Raw genomic sequence first — 15,910 nt, forward strand, 5'->3', positions numbered from 1 at the left:
TAGATCTGTACTAAAGGTCTTAAAAATACCTGGAGTTAGGAAAGTCCCTCAGAGGCCTTCCAATGTGGGCCCCATATTTTATAAGTAAGATCACTGAGATATGGAGCAGTCAGTGGGCAGGCTAGGACTCAGACCTGTGGTGGTGGCTTAAAAGACTACAGAGGTCACAGCCCCCATATGCTAGGCTGTCTCCTTCACTGCTGGTCTGAGTCACAGCCCCAGGCCTGTAGGAACAGAGGTTGAACAAGGAAAAGCTTGCCTTTCCTAACACTAGGTCTTCCAGCACAGCTGGGATAAAGTGTCCCAGCCAGGAGCTCAAGGCAGGTTCTCCTACACGTGTCAACACAGACAGCACCTTCTCTGTGCCAGGGCTGGATCCCAGGAAATCATAAATTGGGGGGCATAATAAAATGAGATTGGCCAGGGGCTGGGGTTGTAGCTCAGTGGTAGAGCACTTGTCTAGCATATGCCAGACCCAGGGTTCCAACCCTAACATTGCCAAAAACCAAAAATAATAAAACAATCTGGCTGCCATAGTGCATGCCTTTAATCCCAGTGACTTGGGAGACTGAGGCAGGAGAATCCCAAGTCTGAGGCCAGTCTGGGCAATTTAGGGAGACTCTGTCTCAAAAAGTGCTGGGAGGGGCTGGGGATATAGTTCAGTTGGTAGAATGCTTGCCTAATATGTACAAGTTCCTGGTTCAGTCCCCAGCAATACTAACAAAAAAAAAAAAAAGTGCTGAGAATGTAAAGCACCCCTGGGTTCAGCCCCCAGAACTGCAGAACAACCTGAAAACAAGACTGGTGGGCTGGGGGTGTGGTTCCGTGGTAGAGTGCTTGCCTAGCATGCATGAGGTACTGGGTTTGATCCTCAGCACCACATATAAATAAATGAAGGTATCATGTCCATCTACAACTAAAAATATTTTAAAAAATAATGAAAAACAAGACTGGCCATACCCACTGATAGTTGTTGAAGCTGAGGTATAGGTAGAAGGAGTCTTTATTTTATACTCTGGACTATTTTAATCTTTTTTTTAATTTTATTTAAAAAATATTTATTTAATTATAGATTAACACACAGTAGCTTTATTTTTATCTGGTGCTGAGGATCAAACCCAGTGCCTCACACATGCAAGGCAAGCGCTTTACCACTGAGCTATAGCCCCAGCTCAATCTTTATTTTTTAAAAAAATTGAAAAGCCCAGGGCTGGGGATGTGGCTCAAGCGGTAGCGTACTCGCCTGGCATGTGCGCAGCGCTGGGTTCGATCCTCAGCACCACATACAAACAAAGATGTTATGTCTGCCGAAAACTACAAAACAAATATTTTTTAAAAATTCTCTCTCTCTCTCTTAAAAAAGAAAAAAAATGAAAAGCCCAGTATTGGGGCTGGGGATGTGGCTCAAGCGGTAGCGCGCTCGCCTGGCATGCCTTCGGCCCAAGTTCGATCCTCAGCACCACATACAAAGATGTTGTGTCCGCCGAAAACTAAAAAAAATAAATATTAAAAATTCTCTCTCTCTCTCTCAAAAAAAAAAAAAAGAAAAGAAAAGAAAAGAAAAGCCCAGTATTACCCTGCCCAAGGCAGCCTCTCCAAGAGAATTAAAAAAAACAGCCCTGCCCTTGAAGAGTGACAGTCTAGCAGGGGAATGAGATCCAGACATAGGAGACTGAGACAGGAAGATGGCAAATTTTTTTTTTTTTAAGAGAGAGAATTTTAATATTTATTTTTTAGTTTTCGGCGGACACAACATCTTTGTTTGTATGTGGTGCTGAGGATTGAACCCGGGCCGCACGCATGGCAGGCGAGTGCGCTACAGCTTGAGCCACATCCCCAGCCCCAGGAAGATGGCAAATTTGAGGCCAGTCTCAGCAACTTAGATCCTGTCTCAAGAAATAAAAAGGGCTATGTATGTAGCTCAGTGGCAAAGCCCCCAGGTCAACCCCCCCCAAAAAAACAAAGGAAGCAGCGCTTGGTCAGAGAGGGCTTTGGTTATTGTTCTTTTCCTCTGTTCCCATCTCTGGTCTTGGCTCAGCTCCTCCTCCTGCTTCAAAATAATAATAATAATAATAATAATAATGGGGCTGGGGATGTGGCTCAAGCGGCATGCGTACGGCCCGGGTTCGATCCTCAGCACCACATACAAAGATGTTGTGTCTGCCAATAACTAAAAAATAAATAAATAATAAATTTTTTAAAAATAATAATAATAATAAGATCTTACTCTGGGGATTTAACAAATCAGATCTGGTCACTCACCCCAAAAAACAAACATAAAAGGTAATGGCAAAAAGCATGAAGGAACTTTAATCAGTATAACTACATCAAAAAGACAAGAGGAGGGCTAGGGATATGGCTCAAGCGGTAGAGTGCTCGCCTGATATGCGTGCGGCCCGGGTTCGATCCTCAGCACCACATACAAACAAAGATGTTGTGTCTGCCGAAAACTAAAAAATAAATGTCAAAAAATTCTCTCTCCTTAAAAAAGAAAGAAAGAAAGAAAGAAAATTAAAAAAAAAAAAAAAAAAAAGACAAGAGGATACATGTCCTTAGCCCTGACAGAGACTTTGAGGTTTTATAGGTGAATAAAGACAAGGTGTGTATATGGGGTTGCATAGTCAGAGGCTTGTCACAGCTGCCAAAGCAGGTGATCTTGATTAGGTGTGATCTATCCATCATTATCTCAGGATGGGTCAGGTGGCCCTCAGATAAGAAAGTTGCCTTTGCCTAAGGACAGGAGGTAGCTTCCACTCATCACAAGATGTTTATTGAATCAGGCCTTGTTCCTATAATCCAAGATGACTCAGAACAAAGAGGATGGATGTAAGATGGAGATGGAGATGCAAAACCTTTAATCCTGCTTTTAGCTACCTGTCTGACACTTACAGGCAAAAGTGAGGAGTCTTAAAGTTTTTTTGTTTTGTTTTGTTTGGCACTGGGGAATTGAACTCAAGACACTCAATCACTGACCATATCCCCATCCCTTTTTTGTATTTTATTTAGAGACAGGGTCTTACTGAGTTGTTTAGTGCCTTGATTTTGCTGAGGCTGGCTTTGAACTCTCTATTCTCCTGCCTCAGTCTCCCAAGCCACTGGGATCACAGAGGTGCGCCATTGCGCCCAGCTTAACTTTTTGTTACATCTTCACAGCACTTACAACTGGAAATCGTTAGTTCATTATTTGTATTTTTTTCTCTCTCTCTTCCACTAGAATGCCAGCCCTAAAGGGCTTTTCAGTTATGGCTACTGCTATATCTCCAGAGATTCTGACAGAGTAGATGCTTGTTCAGAAAAAATTTGATGAAGGAATGAAAATATGCCTTAAAACAAATACTTTCCCTCTCTTGGCCTCAGATGTGAAATGGGGATAACTGTACAGACCTTAGAGGGTTACTACAAGGATAAGTGAGGTTATTTTAATTATTTGTTTATTCAGCGGTACTGGGAGTAAAATTGAGGGACACTATTCTATCACTGAGCTAACATCCCTGCACCCTACCTTTTTTTTTTTTTTTTTTAGACAGAGTTTCATTAAATTACTGAGGCTGGCCTCAAACTTGCTGCTTCAGCACCCCACCCCCACCCCAGAAGTAGGGATTACAAACCTGTACACTGTTCCAGCCTAGTGAGGTTGTTTTTAAAAAAGGGAGGGCCACATTCACAGAGAGGTCAACCCTAGACCAGCCTCCATGGGAGGAAGCTAAGAAACAACCTAACTGAAAACCTCCCAAGAGGGCTGGGGCTGTGGCTCTGGCTCAGTGGTAGAGCACTTGCCTCAAATGTGTGAGGCACTGGGTTCAATTCTCAGCACCGCATATAAATGAATAAAATAAAGGTCCATCAACAACTAAAAAAAATATTAAAAAAAAACCTCCCAAGAACTCAAGGAAGGAAGGATTATCAATCACGTGTTACTGAGGAGGAAACTGAGGCTGAGGTGAGGTAACTGGCCCAACTCACAAAATGAGTTAAGTGGTTATGGTCTTTTTACTGTGGCAATTGTCCATGCTCTGCTCATGCCCACTGGCACAGTGACATACTCTCTATGCCTGCTGAGATCTGTCCAACATAAGCACCATTTCTTCCATGAAGTCCACAATAGTCTCACCTAGCAAATTAAATTCTTCAGGAGGCAGACATTTATTATGGGGCATTCTTCAAGTCCCTACCTGGTTGGGGAAGGAAGGGAAGGAGGGAGAACTTGGCTGTGATATTGTCACAATAATGTTCTCAATGAAGTCTTTAGATAGAGAGGGATGAATCTGGGTTTGATCTTCAGAGTTGGGAAGAGAGGGCAAGGCCTTTATCCTCCCACCCATACATGGAAATTGGATATGGACTGCCCTTTAGGGGTGGACAGTTCCCAGAGAGTATTTCAAATCATGTCTGTCACCTCGAAGTACTCCCAGCAGCAGGGGTAGGGTGGTAGGTGGGAGCACAGATCCCTCTGCCCTTGGTGGCTCATCATAGTGTCCACTGTGTGCTCAGCATGCTTGCTACACATTCATGTTCAGCCCTGCCTCCCACACTCATTTAGCCCCTGGGCTTGTGGGAACACTGGGCAGCAACCCTAGATTGAGGCCACATCTGATTCCATGCCCAAACTCTTTCTGGCCTGAGGACCTAAGGAGGCTCTAAAAGCCAGTCTTGTACTGGAATTCCCCACACTCATTGCCAGAGCAGCAGCGTCCAGACGCTAAGCCCAGGAATGCTTCCAGAAACAGCCTAAGTCAAGAAAGATACTGGAGGGGATGACAGCTTTTGTTATTCAGTTCTCAGAATGGCAGACTCTGAGTGAGCACACCTATAATTTCATTCATGGTCACAAATTCCCTGTTCATCTTTTATAAGCCTTATTGACAGATGAGAAACTGAGGCTTAAGGAAAGGACACTGAATAATTGGTTTCTTAAACCTTAATCTAGAAAGGAGTTGAGCTAAACCCCCAAAATGCAGGAGGCATGATCTTGTCAAGATTCTGTTGAAGCCAGGCATGGTGACTACTGCTGTGATCCCAGTGGCTTGGGAGGCTAAGGCAAGAGGATCGGATTTCGAGTTCAAAGCCAGCCTCAGCAAAAGCAAGACACTGAACAATTCAGTGAGACCCTGTCTCCAAATAAAATACAAAATAGGGCTGGAAATGTGGCTCAGAGGCCATATACCCCTGAGTTCAATCCCTGGTAACAACAACAACAACAACAAAAGATTCCATTGAAATTAACCCTCCTCATTTGCCCTCCAAAGATACTAACACTCTGTCCCACCAGGGAATCTGAAGTCTGCTCTACTTTAACACCTTCTCTCCCAAGTCAACACTGGCATGAGCCTGGGTGCTGTTTCCTGCTAGAGGACCTAGGGATTTGGGCCCTGTGAATGAGCCGGACACCCCCCCAGTCCTCTTCCAGTTTGATGTCCCCCTGCTGCAGGGCTTGCTGGATAGCAGTGGTGAGGACATCAAAGGCCAGAGCCACATTGCAGTTGTTTTTGGCTGAAGTTTCCACAAAGGCCATACCCAGGGAGGCAGCCAGCTCCTCTGCCTCTTGGGTAGAGACACAACGGGTGCTTTGCAGGTCACTCTTGTGGCCAACCAGCAGGAAGATCACCTTGTTGGGCCCCTGAGTGGACATGACCTCCTGGTGCCAGTCTGGGATGTGTTCAAAAGACTTCCTGTTCGTCACATCAAAGACCAGCAGAACTCCCACCACATTCCTGTAGAAGGACCTGGTGATGCACCTGGGGAGGGGGACGGTAAGTTAGGAGAGCCTGAGGACACCAAGATATCCCCAGAGATTGGACCTTCTCCCTAGGACCCACAGAATGCCTCACACCCCTCTCTAGCTCATTCACAGCCCTGTGCTTCTTGACAGGTCAGCGTCTGTCTCTCTCCCAACACTCGGACACTCCCCACTCTGGAAGCAAGTCTGAGTTACAAACTCCTAACCATTTCTCCAATCCTGGAGGAGCCTTGGTGATTCTCTGTTCTCCATTCTCTGCCCGACAAATTCCTACTCACCATTCAGGGCCAACATAAATTCTCATATTCTCTCTCTCTCTCTCTCTCTCTCTCTCTCTCTTTTTAATTTCTGCAGTTCTGAGGATTGAACCCAGGGCCTCTCACATGTTATGCAGTTGCTCTACCACTAGGCTATGTTCCCAGGACTTTTTATTTTGAGACAGGGTTCTGCTACACTGCCAAAGCTACAAATTTGCAATCCTCCTGCCTTGGCTTCCCCAGTAACTAGGATTACAGGTCTGTGCCATCAGGCCAGGCGCCAGTCTCTCTTCCTTTGACACTCCCCTTTGGGCTATGGGAATTCTGGCACCCAGGTCATACATCGAGTTGAAAGCTGGGGTGCAAATCCCCGAAAAACTGAATGTTCCTCTAGCACTGGGGGCTGGGGATGTGGCCCAGAGGTAAAGTGCTTACCTAACGACGCTGTGGGACTTGGCCCACACGCGGTATTTGTAAGATGAAGTATAGAGGGAGGGGGGGGTCTGGCCAGAGCGATCTGCAGAGACCCAGGGAGGGATGAAGTCGGGGATGTGCATGGCCAGGGGCCCCTTCCTCCCTCCCCCCAAACCAGAGGTCCCTCCGTGTTGCTCCTCCTTGCCCACCGCCCCAGCGGCCGCACCTGAAGCGCACCTGTCCTGCGGTGTCCCACAGCTGCAGCTTTACCCTCGGCCCGGCAGTCAGCTGCAGCGCGCGGCTGTAGAACTCGACGCCCACGGTGGGCTCCGGCTCGGACTCGGTCTCGAGCCCAGGCGCCCCCGCCACGTAACGTCGCAGCAGCGACGTCTTGCCCACCGCTGCCTCTCCAAGCAGCGCGATCCGAAACTGGTAGCGGCAATCCCAGGTCTCCATAGCCAAATCCCGATACGCCGCCCTCGCGGCTATTTGTCTGGCCCCGCCCCTGCCCGTCGGGTCCTCCTCCTTCCCGGGATCGCTGCTTCCCGCCCTGAGCTAAGGGTCACCAGCAGACAGAGGTCGGGGGAGCCTGGGACATTTTCAACACAGAGAAGATGGGACCCCAAGGAGTTGGGATGGAGGAAGTCATTTCTTCTGTAAAAAGTTTTCCCTTCTGGAGCTGGAGTTGTGGCTCAGCGGTCGAGCGCTCACCTAGCACGCGCGAGGCCCCAGGTTCGATCCTCAGCACTACAAATAAATAAATAAATAAATAAAGGTATTGTGTCCAACTACAACTAAAAAATGTAAAAAATAAATTTAAAAAAAGTTTTCCCTTCTGTAAAATAGGGCTAATAATCCCTACTCCACCGGATAGAGAGATTAAGCTGGATAGTGGGGAGGAGGAATACGGAAAGCTTGGCCAAGCAAGCACTGATTGGCCTGAGAGATCAAGGGTGCTGGAACGTCCATTCATTGATCCACTCACTGGAGTGGTGTCTCTCTCCAGCCCTCTGCCCTGTTGGTTCTGGACTGAGGACATCACTGTGGTGCCCCTTTCCTGGAGCCCTATTAGACCTGCCTGGGGCATCCAGCTCAAGGTTCGGGTTCAATGTTAAACAGTTCCCCTGCTTCTACCATGCAGGTCAGTGCTGGAGAGCAGGCTTCCCGGAGGGAATCTGAACAAACACTGCCTGAAAGCAAAAGTAACCAAAACAGGGAAAGACCTTGACGAATCAATGGTGCTTTTTATTATCAAGTAGCTGAGGGACACATTTTCAGGGGAGAAAATGGCAACTGGTTATGAGAGGGGGTCTGATTTTTTTTTTTTTTTAATAGGGTTTAAGTGAGACTTGACTCACAGCAGAGTTCCTAGGTTGGGCAGTTAGGGGGAACAGTTGTCCAAGTTCAAAGCCTTTGTTGCTGGGAAATGGTGAAAGTCCAGAGCCCATTGTTTTCCTTCTGTCCCTGAACCCATTGTCCTTCTTTCTCCCTGGGGGTTGTTTTCTTTTTTTCCTGGGGATTGTTGTCTTCCATATCCTTCACTGCCATCTGCAACTCTAGTGGTACAGCTGGTCCGATGAAGTTTATGAAGCCAGATGATCATTTCTTTGTGCTTTATGTAGTAACCCTTTGTATATGGGGATGGAGAGTGGGGATTGTACCCAGGGGCCCTCCACCACTGAGATACATCCCCAGCCTTTCTGAATTTTGATACACGGTTTCTCTAAATTGGTAGAGGCTGACCTTGACCTTAGGATCCTTCTGCCACAGCCTCTGCAGCAGGTGGGATTACAGGCTTGTACCAGTGTGAGGAGTCTTATCAGTTTGTTTTTGCAAATTGGTGGTTTGAGGAACTATTGAAATCATCATGTCATTATATTTTTTCTTTGCACAACCTTGTGAATAGGTGGCACTATTCTGCTCATTGTTACAGAGGAAGAAAAAAACAGACTCAGAGAAGTTAAATATCTAATTTAGGCTCACTCAGCAAGGAAGACAGACTAGCTGCCAAGTTTACTCAAGGCCAAAGCTTTGTTTACTCTTTCTGTTTCTAACCAGAGAGTTTGGGGATCTGAGAAAAGCCAGGTTTTTCCTGACTGATTCTAAACATCTCAGTGGGAAGCCATTTTATCAGTTTTCCAAGTAATTCTGGCCAGAGCAGCTGGGCAAAGGCAGAGCTATAGGAAATTGACCTTGGAAATGCTGCTTGAACCCAGCCTCCCTGAAGCCTTTCTGGTCAGCTCATGTGACAGTGCACTCACTGTCAGCATCTTGAACTTCCTCCCTCTCCCAGACTCTCCAGCTGTGGGTTGGGGTCATGTGTCTGCCTATGATTGCACCGGCCAGCAGAATCTAGACATCAGCTAGTCTGCCCTAGAATCACTGTGTGACCCAAGAGGCAAGCTATTTCCCATCTCTGAACCCTGTTTTCTTTCTGCTAAGCAAGGCAAATCATGGACCCACCTTACAGGGTGGTTCTGGAGGTACTGTGTGTTGCAACAGCGAAAGTTCTGCACATTCTCATCAGATAGATCTGGGTTGTAGTTCTGTCCTGGAGAAGAGACATTTCCAGAGAAGAATCCAAGGAGTTCCCAGAGAGGAGGGGAAATTTGACTCAGGACCAGCAGGGTTCTTGGGATATGTGAAGGAAAAGAATTTCAGCTCAAGTCAGACAAAGCATAAACAGAGGTTTATTTAGGAAGTAGACAGGCTTTCAGGGGAGAATGTGGGTTATCTGGAGTGAGAAGACCCTCCTTAGGTTGGGATGAGTTGAATATTTATAGAAGCACTGTAGTTAGTCTCTGAATTGGAGGTGGAGCTGCACAATTTTTGGCGTGTTTTCCCTGGGTTTGGGCATTTTCCTCGTTTTACAAGGGCACTGACCAAGGGCATGTCACTCAAGATTTACAACTGTGTTTTCTGCATCTCATGGCTTGAGTGCATTTCCTTTAAGACTCATTATTTCCGCTGGGGCTCAGGGTTAGAGCATTTGCCTAGCATGTGTGAGGCTCTGGGTTTGATTCTCAGCACTGCATATAAATAAATAATAAAATAAAGATCCATGAGCAGTTAGAAAAATATGTTTTAAAAAAGACTCATTATATCTCTCTTTTTATCCTAAATCCCTATCTCATTCAGCCCAGACTTTGGTCCTTTAATCTTAAGGGTTGGTGAGGGGTGAAGATCCCTGCTTGACTGCTTCAGGCTGGCAAGGGGCAATGACCCAGCCTAGTCAGGAAGCTAAAGTATCACCTGGGTATGGTGGTGCATGCCTGTAATCCCAGAGGCTCCAGAGATTGAGGCAAGAGGATCGCAAGTTCAAAGCCATCCTCAGCAAAACTGAGGTGCTAAGCAACTCAGTGAGACCCTGTCTCTAAATAAAATACAAAATAGGGTTGGGGATGTGGCTCTGTTGCTGAATACCCCTGAGTTCAATCCCCAGTAACCCCCAAAATACTCACACAAAAATAAAACAAAGAATACAATCAATAATAAATGCTGAAGAGGGGCTGGGGATGTGGCTCAAGCGGTAGCGCGCTCGCCTGGCATGCGTGCGGCCCGGGTTCGATCCTCAGCACCACATACAAACAAAGCTGTTGTGTCTGCCGATAACTAAAAAATAAATATTAAAAAAAAAAATTCTCTCTCTCTCTCTCTTAAAAAAATAAATAAATGCTGAAGAGGATATGGGGAAAAAAGGAACATTTTTACACTGTTGATAGGATTGTAAATTAGTACAGCACTATGGAAATAAGTATGGAGGTTCCTCAAAAGCATGGGCTGGGTACTGTAGTGCATGCCTGTAATCCTAGTGACTCTGGAGACTGAGGATGGAGGATGGTAAGTTCCAGCCAGCCTCAGCAATTTAGGGAGGCCCTAGGCAACTTAATGAGACCCTGTCTAAAAATAAAGAGCTGGGGATGTCAGTCATCACTGACTTACCTCCCTTCCACCATACAGAAAAATAAACTCAAAATAGATCTTTTTTTCTTTTTTGGGGTGGTGTTGCAGGGGGTGGGGTTTGCAGGGAATTGAACCCAGGACCTCATTCATGCTAAGTACACAAACCATCACTGAGCTACACCCCCAACCCCCCAAACTAAAAACCTTTGCTATTAACACCCTGGCTGGTGTGTTGAGACCATATGGAAGGGGTAGGGGCCAATGGTTGAATCTGGGAGACTAGTTGAGAAATTACTGCTATCACTCAGGTGAGCAGGTGAGTGACAGTGGTAGTATCTGTGGAGACAGTAATAAACGGTCTTGATGTATTTTTAAGGCACAGCACATAGGATTTGCTGACGAATTGAACATGGAATATTACAAAAAGACTGGAGTAGAGGGTCTCTTCAAGGACATGGCAAAACGGGGAAGAGCAGCTGTTGTGTTGTAAGAAGCTCATTAGACCTCTAGGCGATGTCAAGGAAGATTCAGGGGGTTAAGTTTGGAGCTTGGGAGAGAAGTGGAGCTGGAAATGCACATTTGAAAGTCATGAGTTTCAAATCCAATCAGAATCTGTTGTCTTCTCCAAAAAACGGGAATAATAGTAGAACCTACTTTTTTTTTTTGTTTTTCTTTTGAACTAAGCTCTTCTTAGGTTGCGGAGGTAGGTCTCCAGTCCCACAGATAGCCGAAACGCCCTGCTAACCTAGTTATTAAGGTGTACGTCAGGTAAAAAATTAGCAGATTAAGTTGCTTGGCAACTACTATTTGTATTTTTATGTTGACGCTTACTCATTTATTCCATGGGTAAAATATAGCACAAAAACATACTGTAGTGACTGTGTGATCTCTGGGCTTGACTTATCACTCACTAGAGAGCCATTCCTCAATTTCCTTTAGAAAATGAGCTGAACTATGATACCTACACACAGAATTGTTACGAAAACTAGATGAGATAACCGAGCTCAGTGTTAACAGAAGGCACTCAGCAAAGTTATAAGTTAGCGGATGAGACAAGCCTTAAACAATGCATCAATCTGAGTCTTCAATCGCCTCCTTTGAGAAGCACTCCCAAGACCTCCACTCCAAAACCTCACTGCGCCCCTGCGGAAACCCTCTCAGTTGCTACTCTGGGTATCCCAAGGCGCGCGGAGTCAAGCCCTTTCACAGCTCAGCGGGATAATCGAAGGTCGCTCCAGAGACTGAATTTGGAGGGCAAGACCAGTAAGCTTCAGTTGTGAGCCCAGGGCCCTGGACTGGATGTGGGCGATCCAAGGATCCGGAATCGAGCTGAAGGAACCGCTCGGGCCCGGCAGAAACCACACCCGGCCCGCCACGCGTATGGGGCTGCGCCTGGGCGCGTGGACTACAGATCCCAGCAGCCCCGCGCGGCGCTCAGGAAGCGCAGGCGTAGTCGCAGACTGGGCATATATAAGCCTGCTGCCGGGGCCCGTGCGTCCTTTCTCCTGTCCCTGGCGCTGGAGGTGTCTGGACGTGGGACCACGAGGCCGGTGCCCGTAGCCTCCTTAGCTCGCTTCCATAGGCCCGCACTCGTCCGGGCTGCTTCTAGAGACTGCGGGATGTAGAGTGCCGGGCCGGGCCTCTTGGCCTGGGCTGCCGAGGGCCTGAAGGCCACGACGGCCGCCTGCGCAGTGAGACGGGTCGGCACCCGCGGGGCGGTGTCCTCTTCCCGTCTCCGCTGGCGCAGCCATACCCTGGCGCCTGACCCGTGGATGAGGCGAGCGGGCGGCCGGGTGCTGGAAACGAGTTGGGTATGTAATTAGGCACTTGGGGCTGAAGTCTTGGGCCTCAGATCACCTAATTTAGGTAATAACACCAATCGGTGAGCCTGAGAACTGCTGCGTGACATCGGACAATTGACTTAACTATAGGGTATTCTAGAAGGTATCTTGGTGTGAATATAAGGACAAGATTTTCAGGAGGAGGGTTTTGGAGTCGTTCAGACGCTCTTTTTCCTGCCCTTCCCCCCCCCCCCCCCCCCCGGTGCTTGGGATTGAGCCCACATGCTAGGCAAGCACTTTGCCACCGAGCGGCATCTCCAACCCTTTAAAATGATTTTGTGAGATTGAGATAATGCATACAAAAGACTGGTACACAGTACAGCCCTTAGGGCCTACAGGATGACTAGTGTCCTTTGGTAGCCAATGATGCACAGGATTTAGGTGAATTAGGAAGGATAAGTGTGGTTTGGCTTTGAGGTTCTGTGGTCTCCATTGCCCCCTGGCCCTTATCGAAGCTGCAGCTGCTTCCACATAGCTGCTGTGGTCAAAAAGGAGCCCAGAGCAGCAGTTTTCCTTGACGGTCGCCGTTCTGTTTGCTGTAACTGATCTGCAACATTTTGGGAAAAGACAACTTCATTGTTCTTGCTATTTCTTAGGGATAGCTGGAGACCTTTATTAATATTGAACGTAGAGTTATCAGGGTGAGGTGTTGAAAAATAACTAGTTGAGCCCAGGAACCAGAATGAAAGGGCATTTGGGGGTGTGTGGGATGCCAGTCCTGGAAAGATCAGTGGCACAGAGAATGCCAGTGCTTTGGTCTCTGTCCTGAAAAGCTAAGTCATCAGTATTAGGATTAAAAGCCAGGCAGACCTTTATGATTGGATGAAGGAAATGCTAAGATCAATCAGGACAGTTGTGCTGTCTTTCATCTTAGCCATGCCAGATCAAGATGCTATGAAGATGGTGGCGAGTGAGGGTCATGGTGATGAAATGCCACAACTTCAGGACTTGGTAAGTTACTTTTGGAGCTACATGGGGAGCTCCCTGGTGGAACAATACAGCATGTTTCCAAGGGCTGTGGCTGGTTGTGGCCATGGGATCTCCAACTGCATGCAAGAACAACTGGAGAGACTTTGACAGCTCAGGTCAGCCCAATACCTGCAGCTGCCACTCACCTTTCCTATAAAGTCATCAGGACCTGGGTTGGAAGCCTGCCACACCAGGTCCAGGTGTGTTCCGTCAACTTCCATGTAGGTGGTTGTACTGGATCAACTTCACAATAAGCTTTGATTCTGCAGGTTGCCCCCAGGTTTCCAGGAAGTGTGTGATATTGAAGAGTGAAAAGACCAGCTTGTTTCTGGAGTTGTGCTTTAGATTAAGGTAAAGTTACCATGGTAAAGTTACACTTGACCCTCTGGTTCCCTTTCCCATCAGATCTGAATACTGGTCTTGGTGGTCGTAAAAGGAGGAAAAGTAATACTGAAGCTGGCCTTAACCGTGTTCTAGTCTGTTTTCTAACACATGGGCTAATTTCAAACAGGAGTGAATTCTCTTTGAAATTGTTTGCTCTTCCCCTGTACAATGGAGGATAAGAGGATGAGTGTGATGCTGTGTGCATTTGATTAGGAATTGCTGGATAATGTTGTATTTGAGGGGTGTTTTCTCTCTTGATAGAGGGTGTCTTTTTTTTTTTAAAGGTCTTTGTAACCAGAAAGTTGTCTTCATCTTCGATAATTGGCTACAGAGTTGGGTGAGTTAACGACTACCTTCCTTCTAGCTTCAGGCAGTGCTATACTATTGCAAACCCTGTCCTTAAGCAGTATAACAGATATTACACTGCTATGGAAGTTTTAGCATTTAAAAACCATTAAATTGTCAGTGTGATGCTGAGGATCTAACCCAGGGCCTCACATGCCCTACAAGTGCTCTACACTGAGCCTCAGCGCCTCAAATTATCTGTGAATTTGCCATAAACACAGCTACTGGAAGCAGCAGAGGGAACAGCTCTGCTCCTTGGGCAAGAAGGACTGAGCTGCAAATACCCTGTAGTGACTGGAGCTTATGCCATAATTTTTTGTGTGAGCTCATCTCTACCCCTGGGAGAGTGGGAGGTAGACTAGTGGTTAGAAAGGAGTAGTTAAGATATTTTTAGGGTCACTCACTGGTCCAGGATGAAACCTAATCTGAGTGGACATCTATGGATGAGAAATGCGGATATGGGACTGAGACCAGCTCTTAGGAAAGTGCCTGGGTGGGAATTACCCAGGGCTGTGGTAACACATGGGCTTATACTTCCTTTTCAGGAAAACACTGTGGGAAAGAAGATGCACACAAAAAGGTGACCAGTTATTAAAGAAGAAAATGGTAGCTTTGTAAGCAGATTTTTTTCTTTGCAAATGCTGTAATATGTAGCTATCCATAAACAATAAAAGGCTTTGGAAATGTTTGTCCCTCAGGTTGTTGCTTATTCCTCACTTATATCCCATATATGCAACTGAATTATAATCTAATCCCTTCATAAGATTGATCCATTTTTTTTGACTGTTTTAATTTGCATTTTTTTTCTTTTGCTGGGCCTGAGACTGTTTGTTTAGATCCTTTTTGCCTAAAGCAGCAACTGTACACACCACCCCAGTTCCTCTGGTATAAAATTAATTGGAAGAGATGGAGATTTTATAAACCATAGACCTTTCAGAAGTGTCTGGTACTAGATATACTTGATAAGGGATGGGTATGAGTCTGGCATGGATTGTGGCTCACACCAAGTCACTTTAATCACATTACCTCTTGTGAACCACCATATAGAATACCTACTTAGTTTAGGCAATTAAGGCCAAGAAATGGGAAGGGGGAATTGGGACACATGACACTGTAATGACTGAACCCAAGGGCACTGAGTCACATCTCTAGCTCTATTGTATTTTGAGATAGTGCCTCACTGAGTTGCTTAGCTGTGGCTGAGGCTGGCTTGGAAGTTATGATTCTTCCGTCTCAGTTTCAAGCCACTGGGATCACACTGTATCTGGCTCCCTTTATTAGATTCTCTTAATCTTCTGGCCTCAGTTGATGGGATCACAGGTGCAGGCCGCCATACTAAGCTAGTTGATGGGATTATAGTTGAGTTCCACCATGCCCAGTTAGTAATGTCTTTGAACATACTTTCTCAGGCTACTTGGAAACACTAATTATTGGGGCAAGTTTCAGAGTTTGAGCTTTCTAGGCCCAGCCACTGCATTTTGGGAGGTAGGGAAGGCAGGATTGGATCAAGGGGCACTTTGCCATTGAGCTATATCCCCTGCACTTTGAGACAAGTTGGGCTGGTCTCCCAACTTTGAATCCTCCTGCCTCAGTCTCCAGAGTTGTGGGAATTACAGGTGTATGCTCCTTGCCCAGCTTTATTTCAAATGTTTATTTTTTAGGGCTGGGGTTGTAGCTCAGTGGTAGAGTGCTTGCCTTGCATGTGTGACGTTCTGGGTTCAGTCCCAGTACCACATAAAAATATTGTGTCCGTCTACAACTAAAATATCTTTAAATATATATATTTTTTGTTTATGTAGTGCTAAGAAATGAAACCAAACCTAGGGCCTCACCCATGCTAGGAGAGTGCTCTATCACTGAGCCACCATCCCAGTGCCCACCCCTCTTAATTTCTTTTTAATATAGCAATTTTGCTTAGACTGGTTTTGAATTTACAATCCTGCCTTGGCTCTGGAGAAGCTCGGATCACTTCTACCAACAAGTTCCTCTTCAGTGAGTCACACCTTTCCTAGCTTACCTGCTAGCCTTGAATACTGCTGACACAGCAGAAGCTCCACAAA

General features: G+C 46.4%; 1 protein-coding gene and 1 long non-coding RNA gene across 4 annotated transcripts in view; one reads left to right on the forward strand and one right to left on the reverse strand.

Annotated features, from left to right (window-relative positions):
• Positions 1-3,450: 3,450 nt before the first annotated feature.
• On the reverse strand, positions 3,451-6,894 carry RAB42 (RAB42, member RAS oncogene family). Its single transcript, XM_081305142.1, has 2 exons — positions 6,635-6,894; positions 3,451-5,735 (listed from the first exon to the last, which is right to left on the reverse strand). The coding sequence occupies exons 1-2, from the start codon at positions 6,862-6,864 to the stop codon at positions 5,312-5,314; spliced, it is 654 nt and encodes a 217-aa protein (XP_081161268.1). The 5' UTR covers positions 6,865-6,894; the 3' UTR covers positions 3,451-5,311.
• Positions 6,895-11,804: 4,910 nt separating this feature from the next.
• Positions 11,805-15,910, forward strand: part of LOC308657003 — a 195,316-nt gene continuing 191,210 nt past the window's right edge. For 2 of the 3 annotated variants that reach the window (XR_014023827.1, XR_014023828.1), the window contains exons 1-3: positions 11,805-12,122; positions 13,027-13,103; positions 13,391-13,472. This is a non-coding gene — a long non-coding RNA (uncharacterized lncRNA). Of the gene's footprint in view, positions 12,123-13,026; positions 13,104-13,390; positions 13,473-13,789; positions 13,843-14,395; positions 14,548-15,910 lie in introns of those variants that run through there. The other variant, XR_014023829.1, reaches the window with a different exon arrangement.

The sequence above is a fragment of the Spermophilus citellus genome (genome assembly GCF_964194105.1).
Source record: "Spermophilus citellus genome assembly, chromosome: 9".
Taxonomy (NCBI): Eukaryota; Metazoa; Chordata; class Mammalia; order Rodentia; family Sciuridae; genus Spermophilus; species Spermophilus citellus.